We start from the raw sequence: 18,635 nt of genomic DNA on the forward strand, positions 1-18,635 counted from the left end.
TCAGTGAAAAGTTCAATCATCATAATCTGTGAACAGTCCAATTTTTGTTAGGAGAAAGGGATACCGAAAATGACAGCTTACTTGTGTAACGAAATATTCTTTTCAAAAGTCATGCACTATACAGTGTACAATTGAAGAGGTCACTCACCTCTTGCATGGTCACTACTTGCTTATAATGATATAACAAACCCATTTTTCTCTGCATTCAATCCTTCTACTTGGATCTCTTCAACAGAGTATGAACACTTTCCAAGAAGTCCATAAATATGGATTTAAATCATCTGCATTTTTTTTTTACTCAAGTACTACAAACTGTGTTCTCTCTCTAACTCATCCTTAAACTATGTCTGAAAACCGTGACACAGCATCATACGTAGTAGAACTCATTTTGAGGATAAGATCTTCCTTTCAAACATTTTGTGGTGATGCAATAAGTTGGTTAGGAGTGGACCCTCTGCACAGCTTTAGAACTAACTCTCCATGTTCCCGAATTAGGTGATTCGCAGAGTGGAAAGTATTTCTTTTGTTCCCTTATGTTAGTTATTATAAGGACCACTATGATCTGTTCACATTTGAGTTTAATTTCTGTATATTATAGATATTCACTTGAAATTATTGACATGATATTTACCTTTAGAATAGTTAGTGTAAAATTTTAGTGTAGTAGATGTACCATTTGTTTCTATAGATTTAATCACTTCACCGCACCTTTTCTCTTTTGCAACATCTTACCAATAAAAAAGTACTGATCATGCCAGTCTTGTCTTTTATGGATCACTCTACCTTAACGAATCCTTATCCTTTGCAATTTTTTTTATAGTTGCAGGTTTCCATCAAAACCTGAAGTTGTTAACAAATTAACAAATACTTCATATTGAAATACTTGCACTGCAACATTATATAATTTCCATACTTCTGCTTTTAAGCTATTACGGTAGTGGAGATTTATTAAACCTGAGTAATCAACTGTTCTATTGATTTTAGTTACAACGTAGTGATGATTGGAGATGTTGGGTGCCTGCACAGTAAAAGTTATGATGGAGATGGACAAGGTGGAAAAGCAGAAATGAAAAAATATTGAAGAATGGCAGGTGTGGTCATCATGCATGAAAAGAAGAATGATACAAGAAAGTAAGATGCTGAGTTGCCTTCAAGAAGAAGGAAATTGGAACTCTGCATTTAGTAGTTGGTACAACTTATAAAGCAGGTCACTTGATCGTTTATGCGCTTTCACTCTCTATGCCTGTCTGTGGGTCGCACCCTATGAAGCCAACAAGATCATTAAACCTACGGCGCCAGATTAACATAAAACCAGTTCGTATCATTTTTTCCACCCATGTCCAATTCATTCGTGCTTCCATTCATTATCAATAACTTGTTTATTTCGATGAGATTAGTACATACGAATTGTATTCAGGACGAATTTTAATCCAATTTAACTTGCGAAGAAAACATAAAACAGGAAAACTAGACACCCCACATTTCCGTATTCGTCTTTCATCTTATGCCACAAATTTGCTGATATAAAATTATGCAGAAAGGCCAGTACTAACCGACAACCAATGTAATCATAAATTTCCCAAACGTGATAAGCTGAATTCCAAACTTAACATACTTAACTCTTCCTCTGTTACATGTAGAAGAATATTCACTTAAAAAAACCATAAAAGTCGTTTATCAGTTCCTTTCCCGTTTATTCCTTTGAAATATGTCGTCTAAACACGATACCAAGACAATTAATTAGGAGCCCGTAAAAATTAACCGATTGCAACTTCAAGGACAATATCGCATAACACTGTATTTATCTGTCTATCATCTCGACATTTAGAAACAATCAGCACTTGCAAACCATGTGTTTGATAGTTGATTCAAAACTAAAACTAAACTATTATCGTATGATACTCATGAATATGATGCAGAATGAATAAAGGATCACTCATATAAGTCAATACTTCAAAACAATATATTTAAAAGTATTCTTAGATCCACAGAATAAAGTCTGATAATTAATTAGAAAAAAAGTCTCAAGTTTCTTCCAACATAACATCCTCAGCATATCCTAGGGCCAGAAAATAACATCGGTAGGGAGGTGACAGAAGCTCCTTAGCGATACTGCAACAACAACAAAAAGGGTAATTAGGACAAATGGCAAGACAGCTACATGACACAAATCAAATCAACCTATCAAGAAGCATGTAAGAAATTGACACATATCACATTGAATTAGCAGGAACAGATACCTTGATGAAGCCAATCTCCTTGGCATTGCTACGGAAGCACTGCCTGCAGCACATAAGGCCATACTTCCTGATCAATCCATGTGGGTTTCCACACACACGGCTGCAAGAGAAAACAACAATAAGTAATGCTCGTTTAAACAATTGAACTGCATAAAAGTACATGCAACAAACAACATCAAATAAACCAAACGCATCTAAACCAACCTAAAACCTAACAGTGTAAAGTTCGAATATTCATTCAGTGGCAATATAATAGCATTAACATATAAAATCATATGCAGCTAGGTAGGTATAATACATGTATCAAACCATCACATGATTGCATTCAAAATATGAATGCAGCCGTGTGATGGTTTAGATGAAAAACCAATTAAAGTCAAAGGAAACCCTTGATGTAATCAGTCGAACCCACCTACCATGTATGAAATCATCACTAAACTTACACGGTGCAACAAAATACTCGACATCAAAAATAAATTCTGAAAATGTAACCAATTAAAATTAAAATTAATGAAACAAAGAAACTAAGAAAAATGCGATTTCGATGCATAGCATGATTCATCGGACTTAACATGTGATTATACAATCTAAACCCAGGGATGATTCGTCGGACTTAACATGTGCGATTATACAATCTAAACCCAGGGAAAAAACGAAAAACAGGAATGACAACGACTAAAAGGTTATATATATTTGAGAACAAAAGCAAACATTAAGATTAAAAAGCAAGGCCTCAAAATGGGAGTGAAACAGTTACATACCAAGTACGAGAACCAGGACCATAGTTTTTGGGGTGAGAGTTCCAAACGTTGGAGTGTCCCATTGCGGCGCCGCGGAAGAACTTTCAATACTAGAACGCGATCCCTTATGAATATGCAAGAGAAGCCTTAGCTCTTCCTGCAGATATCAATTTATAGACAAACACTGAAATTAGGGTTTTGTTAGGGTCAAATATCAATTGGGCGAAATTTTAGCCCAACCCTCTTCATGTTGTATTTTTGTGGGCCTTTTATTAACTTTACTGGGCCTATGAAAATTCAGTAATGACACTATCTTTTCTTTCTAAAAATTAGAATGTATAGACTGTTATTTTGGATTTGAGTTCATTTAATTTGATTAACCACTTCTCTAGAAATATTACTAAGGCTAAGGATAATCAATAATCAGTAATTCATGAAAAAATATGAAAACAACATATTTTTTGAAATAATATGCTTCAGACAAAGTATATATATATATATATATATATATATATATATATATATATATATATATATATATATATATATAAATAATATGTAAAAACCTAAAATTAATGGGTATTACGAATAAGTAATAATAAAATATAAGTTGTAATTAAAAAATATATGGTTTAAGAAAAATTATTTTTATGACATATGAAAAGAATTTAATTAATATTTCGTTTATGTTATGAAATAAAGCGAATAACATAGAGAATGACGACAAATAATAGAGAAGAGAAGAACAAGAGAGAATAGAGAATGAGAGAATAGGGAGCAACTATTGTATTAAAGAATACATAATGTTGTACTTTTTCTCCTTCACGAGGCAGCACGTACTTTATCAATGGACACTCAAGGGGGAGGAGGGGAGTGTTATGAATTAATGATTGTCCATTGATTTGATACATTTACTCATATGATTCATTACTCTTTATGGTAAATATTTGTATTAACTAAGTTGATTTGTTTTCTTTATGGATTACATATTGTATCTATAAATAGGACTCTTCCTATCAATAATAATACACAGATGAGTTGCTCCCTATTCTCTCATTCTCTATTTTCTCTTATTTCTTCTCTTCTCTATTATTTGTCTATGTTATTCGCTTTATTTCACAACAGTTTAATATTTTTTACAAATTTTATTTATTATTTAAAATATTTCACAAAATCAAATATTTTCATATGGATAAATAATTAAAAATTTAATTTAACTTCCTGTGTAATTCCTTTGATTATTTTATGAATTTTTACTTGTGTTATTTAGCTTTTTGTTATAAATACGGTATAATCATAATCTTATGGTATGATTTAGTTATACTACAATATCTGAAATTGGGAAAAGGTGATTTCCTATATTATTTTTTGCTCTCTGAAGAAAATTTATATATTCATATTTATTACAATTTTCATATGCTATCTTTTACGATTTCCATCTTTCACAATTCTTTTGCACTTTCATGAACTCCTCTCCTATTTGACTTAACCTAATTACAAAATTAAAAAATAAATTATTTTGTACATATGAAATGACTAATAATAATGATAAAAGTAGCATTATCACCCCTCTCACTTTATGTTAATGTACTGAGTATAATATCAATTTTGTTTCATTAACAACAGAAAGAGTAATTATTAAACACAATTTAATATAAGAAGGATTCATCTAATATTTTTTTTTATATCCATCTAATTAATATAAAAAAAAACTTATTTAATGTGTAATTTTATATTTTTCTAAAACTGTCTGTTATACTCATTTAACCGATATTTGGATAAACTCGTCTGATGTGAATGTTAGACTTGTCATATTTTTTATTATATTCATGTGAATTGTCATACCTGTATAATGAACTTATGTTTAATATTTATTTTTAGATTCATTTAATAACAATATAAGTATAAATATATCAGAGGTATATCTTAGGAACTTGTTAACTTTTATTTTTATTTTTTGTCCTACTCTTATTATTACATTTTTGACATTGAAAATAGTAAAAAATAGATTCAAATAATATAAAACAAATTTTATAATATTAAAATGCATGTTTTTTTTATTGTTACAACTATATAGTTTAAGAATTGTGATATTAAGAAGTATAATATCTTAATTTATTTTATTACAAATATTATTATTGAAAACCTATACGGAATACTACAAGCATATGATTAATTCTAATTTTTTTATTAAATAATGTCAATTTAACTTTTACATACTAAAAATATAAAAAATGTTCCACGATAAAAACAATTATATTATAATTTAATATAGAAATGATGAATATAATTTTTTATTGATATTTTTTATACGAAATTATTACATGATAGTGTGTTTTTATACTATGTAAATAATTTGTATTATTAATATATATTATTTTTTAAAAATAGAAGTAAAATATAAATTTGTAAATAATTAAATGCCCAAACAATTAGAAATGATAGAATGATAAAATTAAAAATAAAAAAATATAGAAAACAATTAATATTTTAAATATAAGTCATTGTTTAATATAGTAAGTATTTTGAAAATACTTTAAAAATAAATTTGTAAGAATGGTTAAAATGTGTATACAAAATCACATATTAAAAAACTATTTATTTATTTATTTATTTTAAAAATCAACTCTTTTTGGCATTTGCATATCATAGTTATAGTGTATATTTTCAATTTATCATTTTAAAGAAATTTGTTGCAAGAAATTATATTTTTTATAGTAGTCAACTACATTGATTAACAAAAGAATTTCAACTTTACGTAGTAATCAAGTTGTAGAGGAAATTAAGGTGATAGATAAAAAAATATTATTCAAAACAAGTAAATAAATTGATAATTATATGAATAAATCACTATTTTGGTATACAAAATGTTGTAATGTTAAACATAGTTCTAAATTTGTTTCATTTTGTTTAAATATCGAAATTTAATTGCTCGTTTTCATTTATATTTACTATTATTTTTTAAATTAAAATATTCAATATAATTTATTTAAAAGAAAAAGTATGAGTAAATATTATTTATATTTATAGTGTATTAAATATTAAACTTTAAGAATTAAAAAGTAATAGTATAATATGTTTCTAAAAAATAATTGGGTAAAATAGTAAATATATTATTTTTAAATAATATTATCTTAAGAAATGAAAAATAAAAGTAATATACATTTTTATAAAAAAACAAATGAGTAAAAAATAAATTTATATTATTTTTAAAAATAATGCCGTTTAAAAAATGAAAGGAAAAGTATAATATGTTCCCTTAAAAACAAAACAAAGCAGTAAATTAACTCAGTAAAAAAATATAACAACAAAATGAACATGAGTATAAATCAATAATGTTAAATGATTAAATATCATAATTAAACTATTTATCAACAAAATATACATAGATAATAAAAAAAGGAAATTTTATAGTATTTCTTATTTTTTATATTACAGTAGATTGTAGATTATGAACTTTTGTTTGTTCACAATAAGACATGTAAGTAGTGAGATGGACATGACCTAAGTGAAAGAGTGATTAGAAGAATGTATATTCTTTAGGAGCCATAATTTTTTCTTTTAATTTTCCTCAATTTTGCATATTGGAATGGGAAAGAAGGACGAACTTAACAACAAAGAGCAGCAAAGGGTTGGGTTCTGAGAAACACATCTCTTCTATTCTAATATCAATTTCCGTTTAGGGTTTGGTCTCTCTCATGTTCCGAACCACCGGATCGGAAGGAGCACACGCCACTACAATATCAATTGTGCCGAGCGCAAAGGTTTATCCGTAGTCAATTCCCACCGCCGGCCGCCCATTACAGTAAGAATATTTTTTTCTTCTAACTTCATTGATTTTCCCAACTTTCTTCAGAATCGTGCAAGGGTTTCTTTTCTTCTTTGATAATTGTGCTTGTATTTATTGAATTCATTCAATTTTCAATTTTCCCCAAAAGCATGCGGTCCCTCTCAGCAATTGTTATCTGATTTGCTATTCTAATTGGTGAATAGTTGAATTCGTTATGGCTTCTGATTGAAAATTTATTAATTGCAGATTGGGATATTTTTGGAGGACTAGGGTTTAGGAAGCGTTTGTTTTGGATTTGTTGGAGCATATGAGATTACGATTATAGTTTGACGCAGTGATTGGCAGTGATTGGGAGAAGAATATTGTTGTGCAAAATGACGATACCGAAACGAAGCTATTCTCGAATTGACACATTGGAGCTGAAAGCTCTGATTGTTAGGAAGGTTGGTCATCAGAGAGCTGACAAGTATTTTGATCAGCTTCGGAGATTACTGAGTTCAAAGATAAGCAAGTCAGAGTTTGACAAAATTTGCATCGTGATAATTGGGAGGGAAAATATCCCTCTTCACAATCGACTAATTAGAGCGATATTGAAGAATGCGTGTCTGGTTAAAGTCCCACCAGTTAGAGGCTCTGCAAAAACAGGGAGTGCATTTAGTGTAAAAGATTCAAATGGGTTGCAGAGAGGCTCTATCCAATCGTTGTTTGGGGATGCGTTTCCTCCTTCGTTGCGGAGGATTGGCCCTTCAGCTGCTCGAGACAGAAGGTCCAAGGGCCGCCCAAATTCTTTGGGGCCCTTAGGAAAACCCCAATTTGGTCTTGCGTCTGATGAATTTGTATGTAAAACACTGGAGCAGCAGAGTGCGACAGAACTGAATTCCCTTGGCAGTAGACCTCCAATTTCCGTTGAAGAAGGAGAGGAGGTTGAACAGATGGCTGGAAGCCCCAGTGTTCAAAGTAGAAGCCCTGTTACGGCTCCTCTTGGTATATCGATGAATTTTGTTCGTGGTGGAAGACGTCATTCTAATGTTTCATTATGTAGCAAAGGTTATCCAGAGACCTGTCACACCAATGGAGATCTCCCTGACACCAGATCTTTGAGGAGTCGTCTGGAGCAAAAGTTGGAGAAGGAGGGTTTGACTACGACAGTAGATTGTGTAAATCTATTGAATAATGCACTGGATTCATACCTGAAGAGGCTGATTGAATCCTTTATGGATTTAGGTGGGCCAAGATGTGGAAATGAGAACCTAAGACAGCAAAACAGGCAGATGGCGACCGGTTCAAATGTTTTGCTACCTGGAAGATGCATGCAAAAAGCAACTGGATCTGCGGGTGCATCTCTTTTAGATTTTCGCCTTGCAATGGAATTAAATCCTCAAGTTCTTGGACCAGATTGGCCCATACAACTTGAGAAGATTTGCATACGTGCATCTGAAGATTGAATCCGGCTATGTTACTGTAGGTTATATATTTACTGCTGGTTGAAATCTAAAAGGCAGAGTTGGTAATTGCTGAAGGCTTGGAATGCGGAAGCGTTTACTTTAGCTGACTTAAATTTGGATTTTTGTGTTTTCCTGAATCTCCACAATTTACCAAAACAATAAACAACAGGATCTTAGATTTAAGGATTGCTGATTGGTAGGGAGTGAGTCATGTTAATACAGAAAATATGTGAACTTCTAGATAGGGTTAAGAAGTTCATTGTTTCATACTTTCAAGAGGGTCACCATTCTTCGTGGTATCCCGTTCTTATTCTTGTTTCTCTCTTCATTTCTCCTCTGTTGTACTTGTTTTTAGTTCACAATTCTTCATTGAAATATAACAGTGTGGCATTCTGAGTTCTAAATCTCACCCATGGCTGGTCGTCTGTATTTGACCACAAGTTTTGGAATTGATTTTGGATCAATGCGACAAACGTGCTATAGTCTTTAATTTCGAACAAATGTCAATGGACACTTCTTAAATAGATGCTAGAATAGAACAGTAGTCAAGAATCCATCCTATTCTTAATGTAAGGAATTTGGTTCAGCTTGTGAGGTCGTTCCCACGCAAACCTTAGGCTTATAATATGGCAAGTAGTTCAGCTTTTAGGATTGGCAAGCAGTTGAGCTTTTAGGTTGTCCATGAAACCCCTAACCCCAACGGTACAACTCACCCAATGTTCAGTGGAGAAGGAGCGCTACAAAGATTTTCGTGTAGCTAAGACCTCTACTGTTTCACTATGCATAAGTGCAATATTCTAGCTAAAAGTATTGTGTGCACCAACTACCCTTTGCGATCATTATTCTCTTGCAATACTGATACATCCTTTTTAGAACATAGAAGTAAATTGTGCATTTCAATTACAGTGAATGATGTAAATTAGTTTAATACCTATTCCCAATTGAAAAACAAAAGGCACATATTACAGACCTCATAAAAATATATTATGAACAACATACTATCTTAAAGTTTAAAATAATATCATATAATGTTAACATTCATCAAGTAAAATCAAAGTAACTAATGCGCAGTTCACTTGTTTTTTGTGGATCGGCAATGAGCAATTCAATTTAGCTTATAGTTCGGTCTTCACAACAATAACTGAAACATAACCAAAATTGCAAGAAACGTTTTTTTATTTATTTTTTTATTTTTTATTTCATCAGTTTTTTAATCGACTTAACGGTTTGCAAAAGAATAATTTGGATTTTGAACAGGGTGTTTGCTATGCGGAAATATAGAGTCCTTTCTTGTTCAAGTGACCACGTGTATGTTACTCGTAAGAATAAAGAGTTACTCAGAAAGGAAATGCTAATGATTCCAAAATTCATTTCGAGAAAGAAAAAAAAAAGGTCTATAGTTACACAACCGAGTATATTGGTTAGTAGCACAGAGAGGGAAAATCTGAGATCAGAAATAGTGCAGTCTGTATCCCGCAGCTTCCAGGCTGAACAGTGGAACAACGATTGACAGTGTTGATGGTGATCACGCTGCTTTCTCTAGGCTTGCCATATACGTCATATAAACAGTCCACAAGTACGAGAATGAATTGGTGATCAATGGCTGCCAATATAAATAATGCAGAGTCAATAACAGAAAGAACAAAATGATTTTTTTGGCTGCCAAACTTAGTTTACTGGCATGCTAATAATAAACAGGTACCTGTAAATTGACAGGAATGAACTTGAAGGTAATAAAATCACATATAGGCCAATACATAATCGCACCCAGCATCGTTGAAAGAAAATCGCGTTTTAAGCGTGCAACTATCTCTGACCCTGTTTCACCTGGCAACCAAGAGAAACATTTAACACTTCATAACAAGAGAAACAGTGTAACACTTCATAACCAATTTGGCAGAAAATCAAATATGAAACGGTTGAGTCTCAACACACAACTTCATTTTGAGCACAAATTTTGGACTCCATGAACATATTGTTTGGTTCGAAGGAAGCCAAATGAAATAATTTATTACTGTACACTGTACACTTCCTGTAAACAGATAAAGCCATCAAATTCAAATTAAAGATATCATAATCAACAATGGGAAATAACTTCCCTTATTTCTCCATGTCTTCTTTTCCTTTCCTTTGCATCTCTTCCAACCAACCGATGCATGAAATTGGACATATTGGTAAACACAAAATACACGCTAGAAAAAACACATGCAAGGTAAAGTGCAATTCAATAACAGCACATTGACACTTTGCAACACAACATTAATCAAGGTGCATGTACAAGACATATCCTCTGCATCTTGAAAGCCAGCTTATATTTTGGAAGAAGAACAAAATGCCATGATATTGAATATTTTGAAAAGAAATAAGCTACTGGACCCACAACAATGCAGTGCCACATTTTAAAATTGTAAGTTTATGAGTATTTTATAGCGTTTTAGAAGTAACAATATGAACTTAAGGATTCAAAAAAAGCATAGACCATAAAATAGCCAGATGACAGCTCTAGTTGTCTTGTCCAATCTTTTTGGATTTAAAATACGTTATTCAGTTCCCGAACATTACCCTTCCCCCCACCCTTGCAAATTAAAAGGCCAGTAAAAGAAAAACATGTATAAAAGGAAACTACATGATAAATATTATGGTAAGAGAATTGAACATACCCTGCAAATGTGCATTCAAGGACAAGAAAATAACAGTCATGGCAGGTCCATAAATTGTCTGACCGATGACCATTTTCTTCAATGTAGAGAAAATATCCCTCCTTGGGAAAAGCTTTGACACAAAATTGTACCAGAAATGCAGGGATGGTCCTAAAACGATCATCCCATATCCTGCCATGCGTGAAGTCCTCATAAAATCAAAAGCTTCCGAAGGTTCGCGCACAATAGTCTAAACCAATAACAAAATAAATACCATGAGTATGTTGGACAACACAATGAGCATGAAGAACACAATGACCCAATGTGCATGAAGTGTGCAAGTTAAACCAAACAAGTTAAAACAAACTAAGTCACTTAATGAGTTGAAAATGTCTATTCAACAGAGTAAAAAAGGTCTCAAGTCTGCACAAGAATGTGAACCAATATAAGTATTGTAAGAATTTAATAGAGTCAGCCTTGAGGCTTATAAAAATCGTTAACCATATAGCTTCACCATATAGCTTCAGACTAAGTGAGCAGCAAAAGCTTTTACCACATTGCATAGGAACAATGAAATGTATGTATTTTCAAGATCACATATCATCAACACATTCAAAACATGTAAGAGTATATTTTAATGATTTCAGGTTATAGATATGAATCTTTTAATGATTTGAGTATAGTTGTTGCTCCCTTCTCATCATTAATTTTTTTTACCAATTAAAAGTACAAATTAATAACAATTTCAAAACATACTCCATTTCATTAGAGGTTATGTTCCTACTTATAGATTCTATTCAGAGAAAAATGGTCAGAAGAAAAATATGGGAAAAAGATCTTTAGTGATTGTGCAGTGCACTCAAGGATGCCCCAAACGAAAATGATGTGATGGTGATACAAAGTGAGTGGCAACAAATCAACAAACAAAGCACTATCTATCAAGAGAAAACACAAACCATATTCTCTGCATCCAGTGCACTGCTAGGTGAATGAGAAAACAAAAAGAACCTTTTCACTTCATGTACTGTCCAAACGCTTATAACAAAAATAGATAGTACAGCAACTTTTATCTCAGGTTTCCCACAAGTATCCCCCATGAAGCAGTCTTAGTCAAGGCATAGTCAAACACTAAAGCAAGGTATCGACCCTTATCCGCTGTACTTAATCCCATGAGTATTAGAATCTATAAATTGAATGCTGAAATGGAAAAAAAAAAAAAAAAACACTACCTTGAGGAGACTGTAGGAAAAACAAAAAAAAATTATATTGCTAAAAATTTAGCAACATCCAAAGCATCTCATGGCAGAGTGACACCCCAAACCAAGTGTGTACCAGGGAGGGCAACAATAAAAATCATGGAGAAACAGAACAATACACTGTGATCATGGTACTGCGTTACACAACATTCCTACAGTTTTATACTTTTACAGTTCTCTCATCTTTCATTTCACACTCCATGTCCAAATAATGAAATATTTACAAGAGTTGGGGCCGGGAAAGATAGAACAAGAAAAAACAGGAACTAAAAGGATCATAATTATTAGTTCTAAAATTAAGGAGTTCTTGCTAGGTTCCTGCATTATTAAGATAATATAAGACCACCTCAGTCTATTTGAATTGACAACAGCATTATGCCCGGCAATGTCAGAAATTGCATTACAAACCCTAAAATTTTTACAAGTATAGGGCAACAAATCAACAACCATGACCCCAACACAAAACTGTTAATTTTTCAAACACAAACAAATGCATTCTCTCTTCCTTTTTAGTTACCAATCTTATCATAACAAAAGAGATTGAATAAAGGAGATCAGTAGACCTGGGAGGATAAATCAGCACCGATATAAATAAGTGAAGAAGTAACACTTTTTGTCAAAATTGGCCACGACTTGATCATCCCCAAATACCAACTCACAAAGCCAACCTTGGATAGGGAAGCTGCAACAGCAGATGAAGAAGAGGAAGAAGAGCAGAAAGATGAAGAGAACAAGGACAGAGAAGTTTCATATTCTCTGGGTTTTCTGATGAAATGTGGCAATCGAATAAAAGGTTTAGAATGCACTTTGTTAAAGAGAAAAGAAGAGGTTTTGACTGGATGAACGACATGGTTCACCAACATGAAGTGCCTCTGTATCCCCATGACATGGGAAATCTTTGCAGAGTTCATTCGAAAAGCACTGCTCATTTTTTTTATCTGAAGTTTCGGGCTTGAGGGTTTGGAGTAGCCTTCAACAAATAAAGGTTGAATCTTTATCTGATGAAAATTTAAGTTTCAGTTGTCAAACATCCCAATTCATGGGAATTTTGTGGTGTGTGTGTGTGTTTCAGAAGTCAGAAAAGGAAAAAGGGTTTGGGAGCTTTAAACCCCAACTTGTTCAATGCACATGCAAAGGCTAACAAGAGCTCTTCAACCACCTGAGTATGCTCCTATTACAGGGTTTCTTTCCTTTTTTTTAAAAAGAAAAATAAAAACTCAAAAAATTATTATTTTTTTCTTCCGCCTTCTTATTATCTTATTAATAATATATAGTATCAAAATTTCTATTAAAGTATTTAAAAATTAATAATTACTGAAATTGACTTAATTTTAGTTCATGAATTCATGCATTTGATCTAGCTATTTTTAAAATAAAAGTTTTATTTAAAAAATAAGATATAATTAATTAATTTAATTAGAAAATTATAATTCATTTACTAACATTAAAAAGAATTAAATCCACCTTTTAGTCATTAAAAAATTTAGAACAGTATACTTTTATTTATTTATTTTTTTCTGAAAATTTTAATTAGAAAGTCAGTCTTTTAACTTTTCAGTTACATATTTCCGCTAACAATTAATAACATATTAACAGTCGATTAAATTATTTTATTGAAAAAAAAATGGAAACATCAGGTCATCAAAATTTTATAAAATTTTAAAATTACAAATTCTAAAATTATAGTAGTCAAAGTAAGTTAAGGGTATTAAAAATGATGTTTGTTATGAGATGATGTTTTGGAATTTTGACTCCAGGTGTTAATTTTATAATGTTATCAGGTATTAAACGTTTGAATTCCTTGTTGAATAAAGCTTCTAAATTTTAATTTGTTTACTTAAAAAACGAAAAAAAAAAATGGGGTTCAGGTTGGTATGATAGTTTTGTTGCCACGCATGTAACATGCAGTTTCTTTTGATGACACGTATATGTTTAACCTAACACGTTGTCGCCAGCGTTCCATGAAAAATTGTTTTTGAATTATAGTGTTTTCAAAGTTGAAAAATTCAATCTTGTAGTTTCAAGAAAAAACTGTGTGCGTACACGAAACAATCTTCTCATACTAATTTTAAATATGATAATATTACATTTTAACTAATTTCAGATTATCTCACCATAATCCCTAAATTAATTTACATGATTAACTATAGTTTGTGGCCATCCTTTCTCTTTTTTAAGAAAGCTAGCAATACCTAATACACCACAAATTATTAACTGATCAAAATCTTGTTCATTTATGATGTCAGTAATTTTTATTGCAATTGAGTTTTTTAATATAAAAATTAATAATTTATTACATAAAGATTGTTCCAAATTAATAACTTATTACAGTATTTTTTTTTCATTTAGATAAGAATGTCATTGATTTAAGAATAGTTTTTCTTTTAAATTTTGGTTTTGATCATTCTGAATCACTGTAAAATTTTGGTCCATGTAAAATGTAAGTTTGATTGGAGTGGTTAATGTTTTGTAACCCATTTTCTATGATGGATTGATTTGTTCCACTCAAGACAAGTTCAATAGCTTTCTTACCTTAATCACACTCATTGCAATAATCTTATACCATTGTAACAATAATATATCATTGCCACCTTATAGATAACGAACAACATTTAAAGCAGTAACTCTAGTAGTACTTTGAATTTTTCTTTTTCTCAAATTTCATAGAATTGTTAGTATTATTTTACTAAAACTAAAATAATTAGGATTCTCCTTTTACTGTATAATTATGAATGAATATAGTATCAAATTGTTCATACACACTGATTCAAAGACAAAATGCAGATCGTCTCACACACAGTTCAAAATAAGTAATCACTTTTTGTTTTAGTTTTCTTTCTTCTAAAATAATGCACAACTTTCTTAGTTTTCATTTCTCACAAAGGCAATGCAGAGTCATAGTTGCAATCCAAAGCAGATAGTCACTTTTATAGCTTTATTTCCTCTCTCAAAATGCAGATACAGAAATCTTAAATTTTTAAATGTTAAACAAGTAATTTATTTTAAAAGCTGTGTAATATTGTTACTTATACTACGTGTAAATTGCTGTACTTTTGATTTTGATTTATACTACTATCATTTGAAAGTTGGATTAGATAAAGTTATTTTCTTTGATTTATTACAATTGAGTCTTTATTTGCAATGTATTCTGTGTCCTGAGTGCTCAGAAACTATTAATAGATTTTATCAGAGAACTTAACCATTTTGGAATATGCCCTCATCAAAACTTTAGTAGATCTAAAATACTTTAACTAAAGATTGATTTAATTTTTGAATGTTTTGTATGGTTAAGAATCTTCACGAGTTTCTTCATAAAAAAAGTAAAGAATCTTTCTGGTGTGACTGTGAGAGGTATTTTAGTTTCACTTATTATACATATCTTACTGCAAAATTATGCCATAAAGCCATGGAAAGATGTTATTAGATAGATCGACATACAAGCCTGACACTTTTAGATTCATATTCAGGTCAAACATACATCATTAACAATGTTATTTACACACAATTGTTTTTCAGAACATTCTTAAATCACTTCTTCCTATGTAACAAAATAAGAAAAACACAGATTTCAACTTTTTCCCATCTTATAGTGTAAAAATGGTGAGGAAATTTTGATGGGCAATTAACACCATCCTTTCCCTTTTCTGATACTCCCTCCTTAAGTAAAGTAAGCCTCTTTGTTGCAACTTATATCTTTCTTCAGCATCCAAAATCATATGGAACAAGTCCTTTCAGTTCAGGACCACTAAACCTGTTGTTTTCAAAACTGAAACAAGGAGAAACATTTCGTAAATACTAAATCAATTAGATTAGTGTTGAAATCGTTAGGATAAAATTATACAAATGAAGTGCAAGAAAGCTAGCACTTGATGATTTCTGGTTTTTCGTGTTTGAATCCAAGTTTCTAACAGAAAAATGACACTAATTATGCGTCTTGGTATTGACGTTTTACATGCTTGGTGCAAGAAAATGTGTTGTCAGTTCTAAATGATAAACCTTGTCTGTTTGTCAAAAACATGTTTGAATTGTTAAGGCACTTGTTAAGAATATGGTATGACAATGAAATAGAGTTGGTATACCTTTCCATTGGGAAAGATTCAAAATTGCCCTCTACTGGTATTGTTCCACATAGGTTGTTATTAGAAACATCACTGCAAAAATTGAGGTTCGAAATTAGCTGATAAAACTAATCAGAGAAGTAAATAAAAGAACAAGAACAGAAAACAATATGAAAAGAAAACTCACAGGATTTTGAGATCAGTGAGATGAGTGAGTTCTCTTGGGATGGATCCTGTTAACTTGTTGCTGTTTATCCGCCTAATTCATCAAAGCAAAAATGGGTTAGTAAAACAGCCAGCAATTTATGCATCAGTGAAAACAAAAATCAAGAACAAAAGGTCAACAAGATTTTGGCAAATCAACATAAACTCGCTTACAGGAATTTAAGTGACTTCAACTTTCCAAAGGACTTTGGAATCTTCCCCTCCAACTTGTTATCATACAAATCCATGCTGATTAGTGACTTCAAGTTACCAAGTTCCTCAGGAATCTTTCCTGTTAAGTCATTTCTGTAGAGTTCCCTGCAAACAAGAATTTCAAAATCTCTCATCCGTTTCTTGCAAAACTAACCTCCACCCCACAAAAAAAAAAAGCATTTTGAATGCGTATTTGGTTAAGCAAAAATATAACCTAGTTGCCCCTGCATGTGTTTGGTTCAACTTAGCTTAAAGAAGCAATGGTTTGATTTTTATCAGTTTCTAGAGAGAAATTAGGCATTGAAGTGGTTATTTTCTACAAATAATCTGCAAACATGTGCAAGACGCCATTAAATTAAATTGTAGGAGTAGTCCATAATTTGGTACTCTCCTAACTCTAGCCTGGGACAAAAACATGTAAACTGGCACAAAATAAAATTCAAAGTTCATCTTGTTGAATTACACTGTTTGAAAAATGTCAGATGGCATTTCAAATCAAACAACAGATCAAACAGGAGCTAGTTTCTGAAATAATCACACTGTTTCTGAGCTGTAACACAGGCAAGGGAAGAAGACCATACAAGTACTGAAGATGCTGTAGCTGGCCAAGTTCTGGGCCCAGGGTCCCTGAAACGTTTGAGTTGCCCAAGTCTCTGAAATCCAAAGATTAATTATACAACTTATTAGAAAGCCCGAACCAAATTACTGCAACCAAAAGACTCAAAAGAAAAAAAAAAAACATGATGAATGGAGTCACAGGCAAAAGAAAAAAACCTATATCTGCAGAATAAACAAACAGAAAGAAAAGAAAAGGACAAAGGGATTCTTACAAGCGAATCACATGATTGTTGGAGTCACAGGTAACATGGAACCAAGTACAGGGATTAACCAGTGTTGGGTCCCAACTCTGCAACACATTGTTGGGATCAGAAAGCCTGCTTCTCAAAGCATGCAGAGCATTCCCTACACAGTAATTTGGATCAAATCAAACTATTGAGACCAAACCAAGCCCGTTTTCTAGCTAAGAAGAGGCCAAAGAAAATTGGTAATTTTGGAAACACAATATGCAACTAAGTATGTCCATTCCCAAAACAAAAATTAGAAAAAAAGGAAAACCAAACAATTGAAACAAAACAGCACATGATCTAGCCATAAGAAGAAGAGCTTTGAAGATTAAGTTCCCCAGCTGGCATTAACTGTTGAGAAACGAAATTGAGCATCCACAACTGAGAAAAACGAAGCAGTAGGGCATACCTTCCGGATTGGTTGAGAGGGATAGGAGGGGGTAATGGAGAAAGAGAAAGAAGAAAGAGAGGGAAATGAAAGGTGTCACTGCCATTATTCCTCCTTTGTGAGCAATCTTTTGGTTGAATGAGAGAAAGTAAGAAAGAAAGATGTAGACTTTGGAAAGAAGAAGGAAAAAAAGGTGAAGGGCAAGGACTAAAGAAGAGAGAAGAGAAGAAAAAAGTGGACCAAGTTGGCAGTGGTTGGAAAAAGAAGAGTGAGTCATGGTCAAATTATTATATTATGGTTCAAATGGGGGATGATGAGTGGAAAAGTCACGCATGGGTTGTGTGAGATTTGAGTGGAGTAAGTGGTGAGATAGAGTCTTCTAAGCGCGTTCTGTGGGGTACCCCACCCCATCTATGGAACTTGGTGACTTGCGAGTTAGAAGCACTTATTGTTATCATCATTATTCATTGTTTTGTTGGTGTTACTTGTTACATGGTTTATGGTTACTTGAGAAGGAAACAGTATTGACTGCAGGACAGAACGGAGCACTGAGAACTAACCTGTCTGAAATTGTGGACATGGCCATAAACGTGATTACTGATTAGTGTCTTCTTCCCACCTAACATCTCCACTAAATTGGAATGAAAGTTGTGGACTTTGTGTCTTTTACTGTGGATAATGAAGAAGGGGTCAGCTTCGGATGCTGTGTTTCAAATTTCAATGCCACTCTGCATTGGTTAGATTGGACTATTCCTCTTTTGGTACTGTTTTTAATTAGCTTTCTTTCTTTCTGAACATGCATCTACTATTTCATGAT

The 18,635-nt window shown here is 32.1% G+C and overlaps 4 protein-coding genes across 4 annotated transcripts; 1 reads left to right on the plus strand and 3 right to left on the minus strand.

Moving 5' to 3' along the window:
* Positions 1–1,911: 1,911 nt before the first annotated feature.
* Positions 1,912–3,203, minus strand: LOC114190270 (40S ribosomal protein S29). The gene is made up of 3 exons (XM_028079083.1): positions 3,002–3,203; positions 2,241–2,340; positions 1,912–2,112 (listed from the first exon to the last, which is right to left on the minus strand). The coding sequence occupies exons 1-3, from the start codon at positions 3,061–3,063 to the stop codon at positions 2,104–2,106; spliced, it is 171 nt and encodes a 56-aa protein (XP_027934884.1). The 5' UTR covers positions 3,064–3,203; the 3' UTR covers positions 1,912–2,103.
* Positions 3,204–6,492: 3,289 nt separating this feature from the next.
* Positions 6,493–8,624, plus strand: LOC114192573. Its single transcript, XM_028082334.1, has 2 exons — positions 6,493–6,785; positions 7,017–8,624. The coding sequence occupies exon 2, from the start codon at positions 7,145–7,147 to the stop codon at positions 8,213–8,215; it is 1,071 nt and encodes a 356-aa protein (XP_027938135.1). The 5' UTR covers positions 6,493–6,785; positions 7,017–7,144; the 3' UTR covers positions 8,216–8,624.
* A 924-nt stretch (positions 8,625–9,548) lies between these two features.
* On the minus strand, positions 9,549–13,281 carry LOC114190405 (PXMP2/4 family protein 4-like). The gene is made up of 4 exons (XM_028079273.1): positions 12,674–13,281; positions 10,876–11,104; positions 9,918–10,042; positions 9,549–9,818 (listed from the first exon to the last, which is right to left on the minus strand). Exons 1-4 carry the CDS (start codon positions 13,037–13,039, stop codon positions 9,741–9,743), a joined length of 798 nt encoding a protein of 265 aa, XP_027935074.1. The 5' UTR covers positions 13,040–13,281; the 3' UTR covers positions 9,549–9,740.
* Positions 13,282–15,501: 2,220 nt separating this feature from the next.
* On the minus strand, positions 15,502–18,093 carry LOC114192662 (leucine-rich repeat protein 2-like). The gene is made up of 7 exons (XM_028082437.1): positions 17,840–18,093; positions 17,416–17,548; positions 17,167–17,238; positions 16,547–16,690; positions 16,356–16,427; positions 16,190–16,261; positions 15,502–15,876 (listed from the first exon to the last, which is right to left on the minus strand). The coding sequence occupies exons 1-7, from the start codon at positions 17,922–17,924 to the stop codon at positions 15,810–15,812; spliced, it is 645 nt and encodes a 214-aa protein (XP_027938238.1). The 5' UTR covers positions 17,925–18,093; the 3' UTR covers positions 15,502–15,809.
* Between the last annotated feature and the right edge of the window lie 542 nt (positions 18,094–18,635).

This window comes from Vigna unguiculata, chromosome 7, assembly GCF_004118075.2.
Source record: "Vigna unguiculata cultivar IT97K-499-35 chromosome 7, ASM411807v1, whole genome shotgun sequence".
NCBI classification, from domain to species: Eukaryota; Viridiplantae; Streptophyta; class Magnoliopsida; order Fabales; family Fabaceae; genus Vigna; species Vigna unguiculata.

Coding starts and splice junctions, on each gene's coding strand:
- LOC114190270 (XM_028079083.1), bottom strand. CDS start 3,063: ATGGGACACTCCAACGTTTGGAACTCTCACCCCAAAAACTATGGTCCT. Junction 2,341..3,001: donor GGTCCTGGTTCTCGTACTTG/GTATGTAACTGT, acceptor TTTCTCTTGCAG/CCGTGTGTGTGGAAACCCAC.
- LOC114192573 (XM_028082334.1), top strand. CDS start 7,145: ATGACGATACCGAAACGAAGCTATTCTCGAATTGACACATTGGAGCTG.
- LOC114190405 (XM_028079273.1), bottom strand. CDS start 13,039: ATGAGCAGTGCTTTTCGAATGAACTCTGCAAAGATTTCCCATGTCATG. Junction 11,105..12,673: donor GTGCTGATTTATCCTCCCAG/GTCTACTGATCT, acceptor TTATTGGTTTAG/ACTATTGTGCGCGAACCTTC. Junction 10,043..10,875: donor CTTGAATGCACATTTGCAGG/GTATGTTCAATT, acceptor CTTGGTTGCCAG/GTGAAACAGGGTCAGAGATA.
- LOC114192662 (XM_028082437.1), bottom strand. CDS start 17,924: ATGGCAGTGACACCTTTCATTTCCCTCTCTTTCTTCTTTCTCTTTCTC. Junction 17,549..17,839: donor CCTCTCAACCAATCCGGAAG/GTATGCCCTACT, acceptor ATTACTGTGTAG/GGAATGCTCTGCATGCTTTG. Junction 16,262..16,355: donor CTCACTGATCTCAAAATCCT/GTGAGTTTTCTT, acceptor CAATTTTTGCAG/TGATGTTTCTAATAACAACC.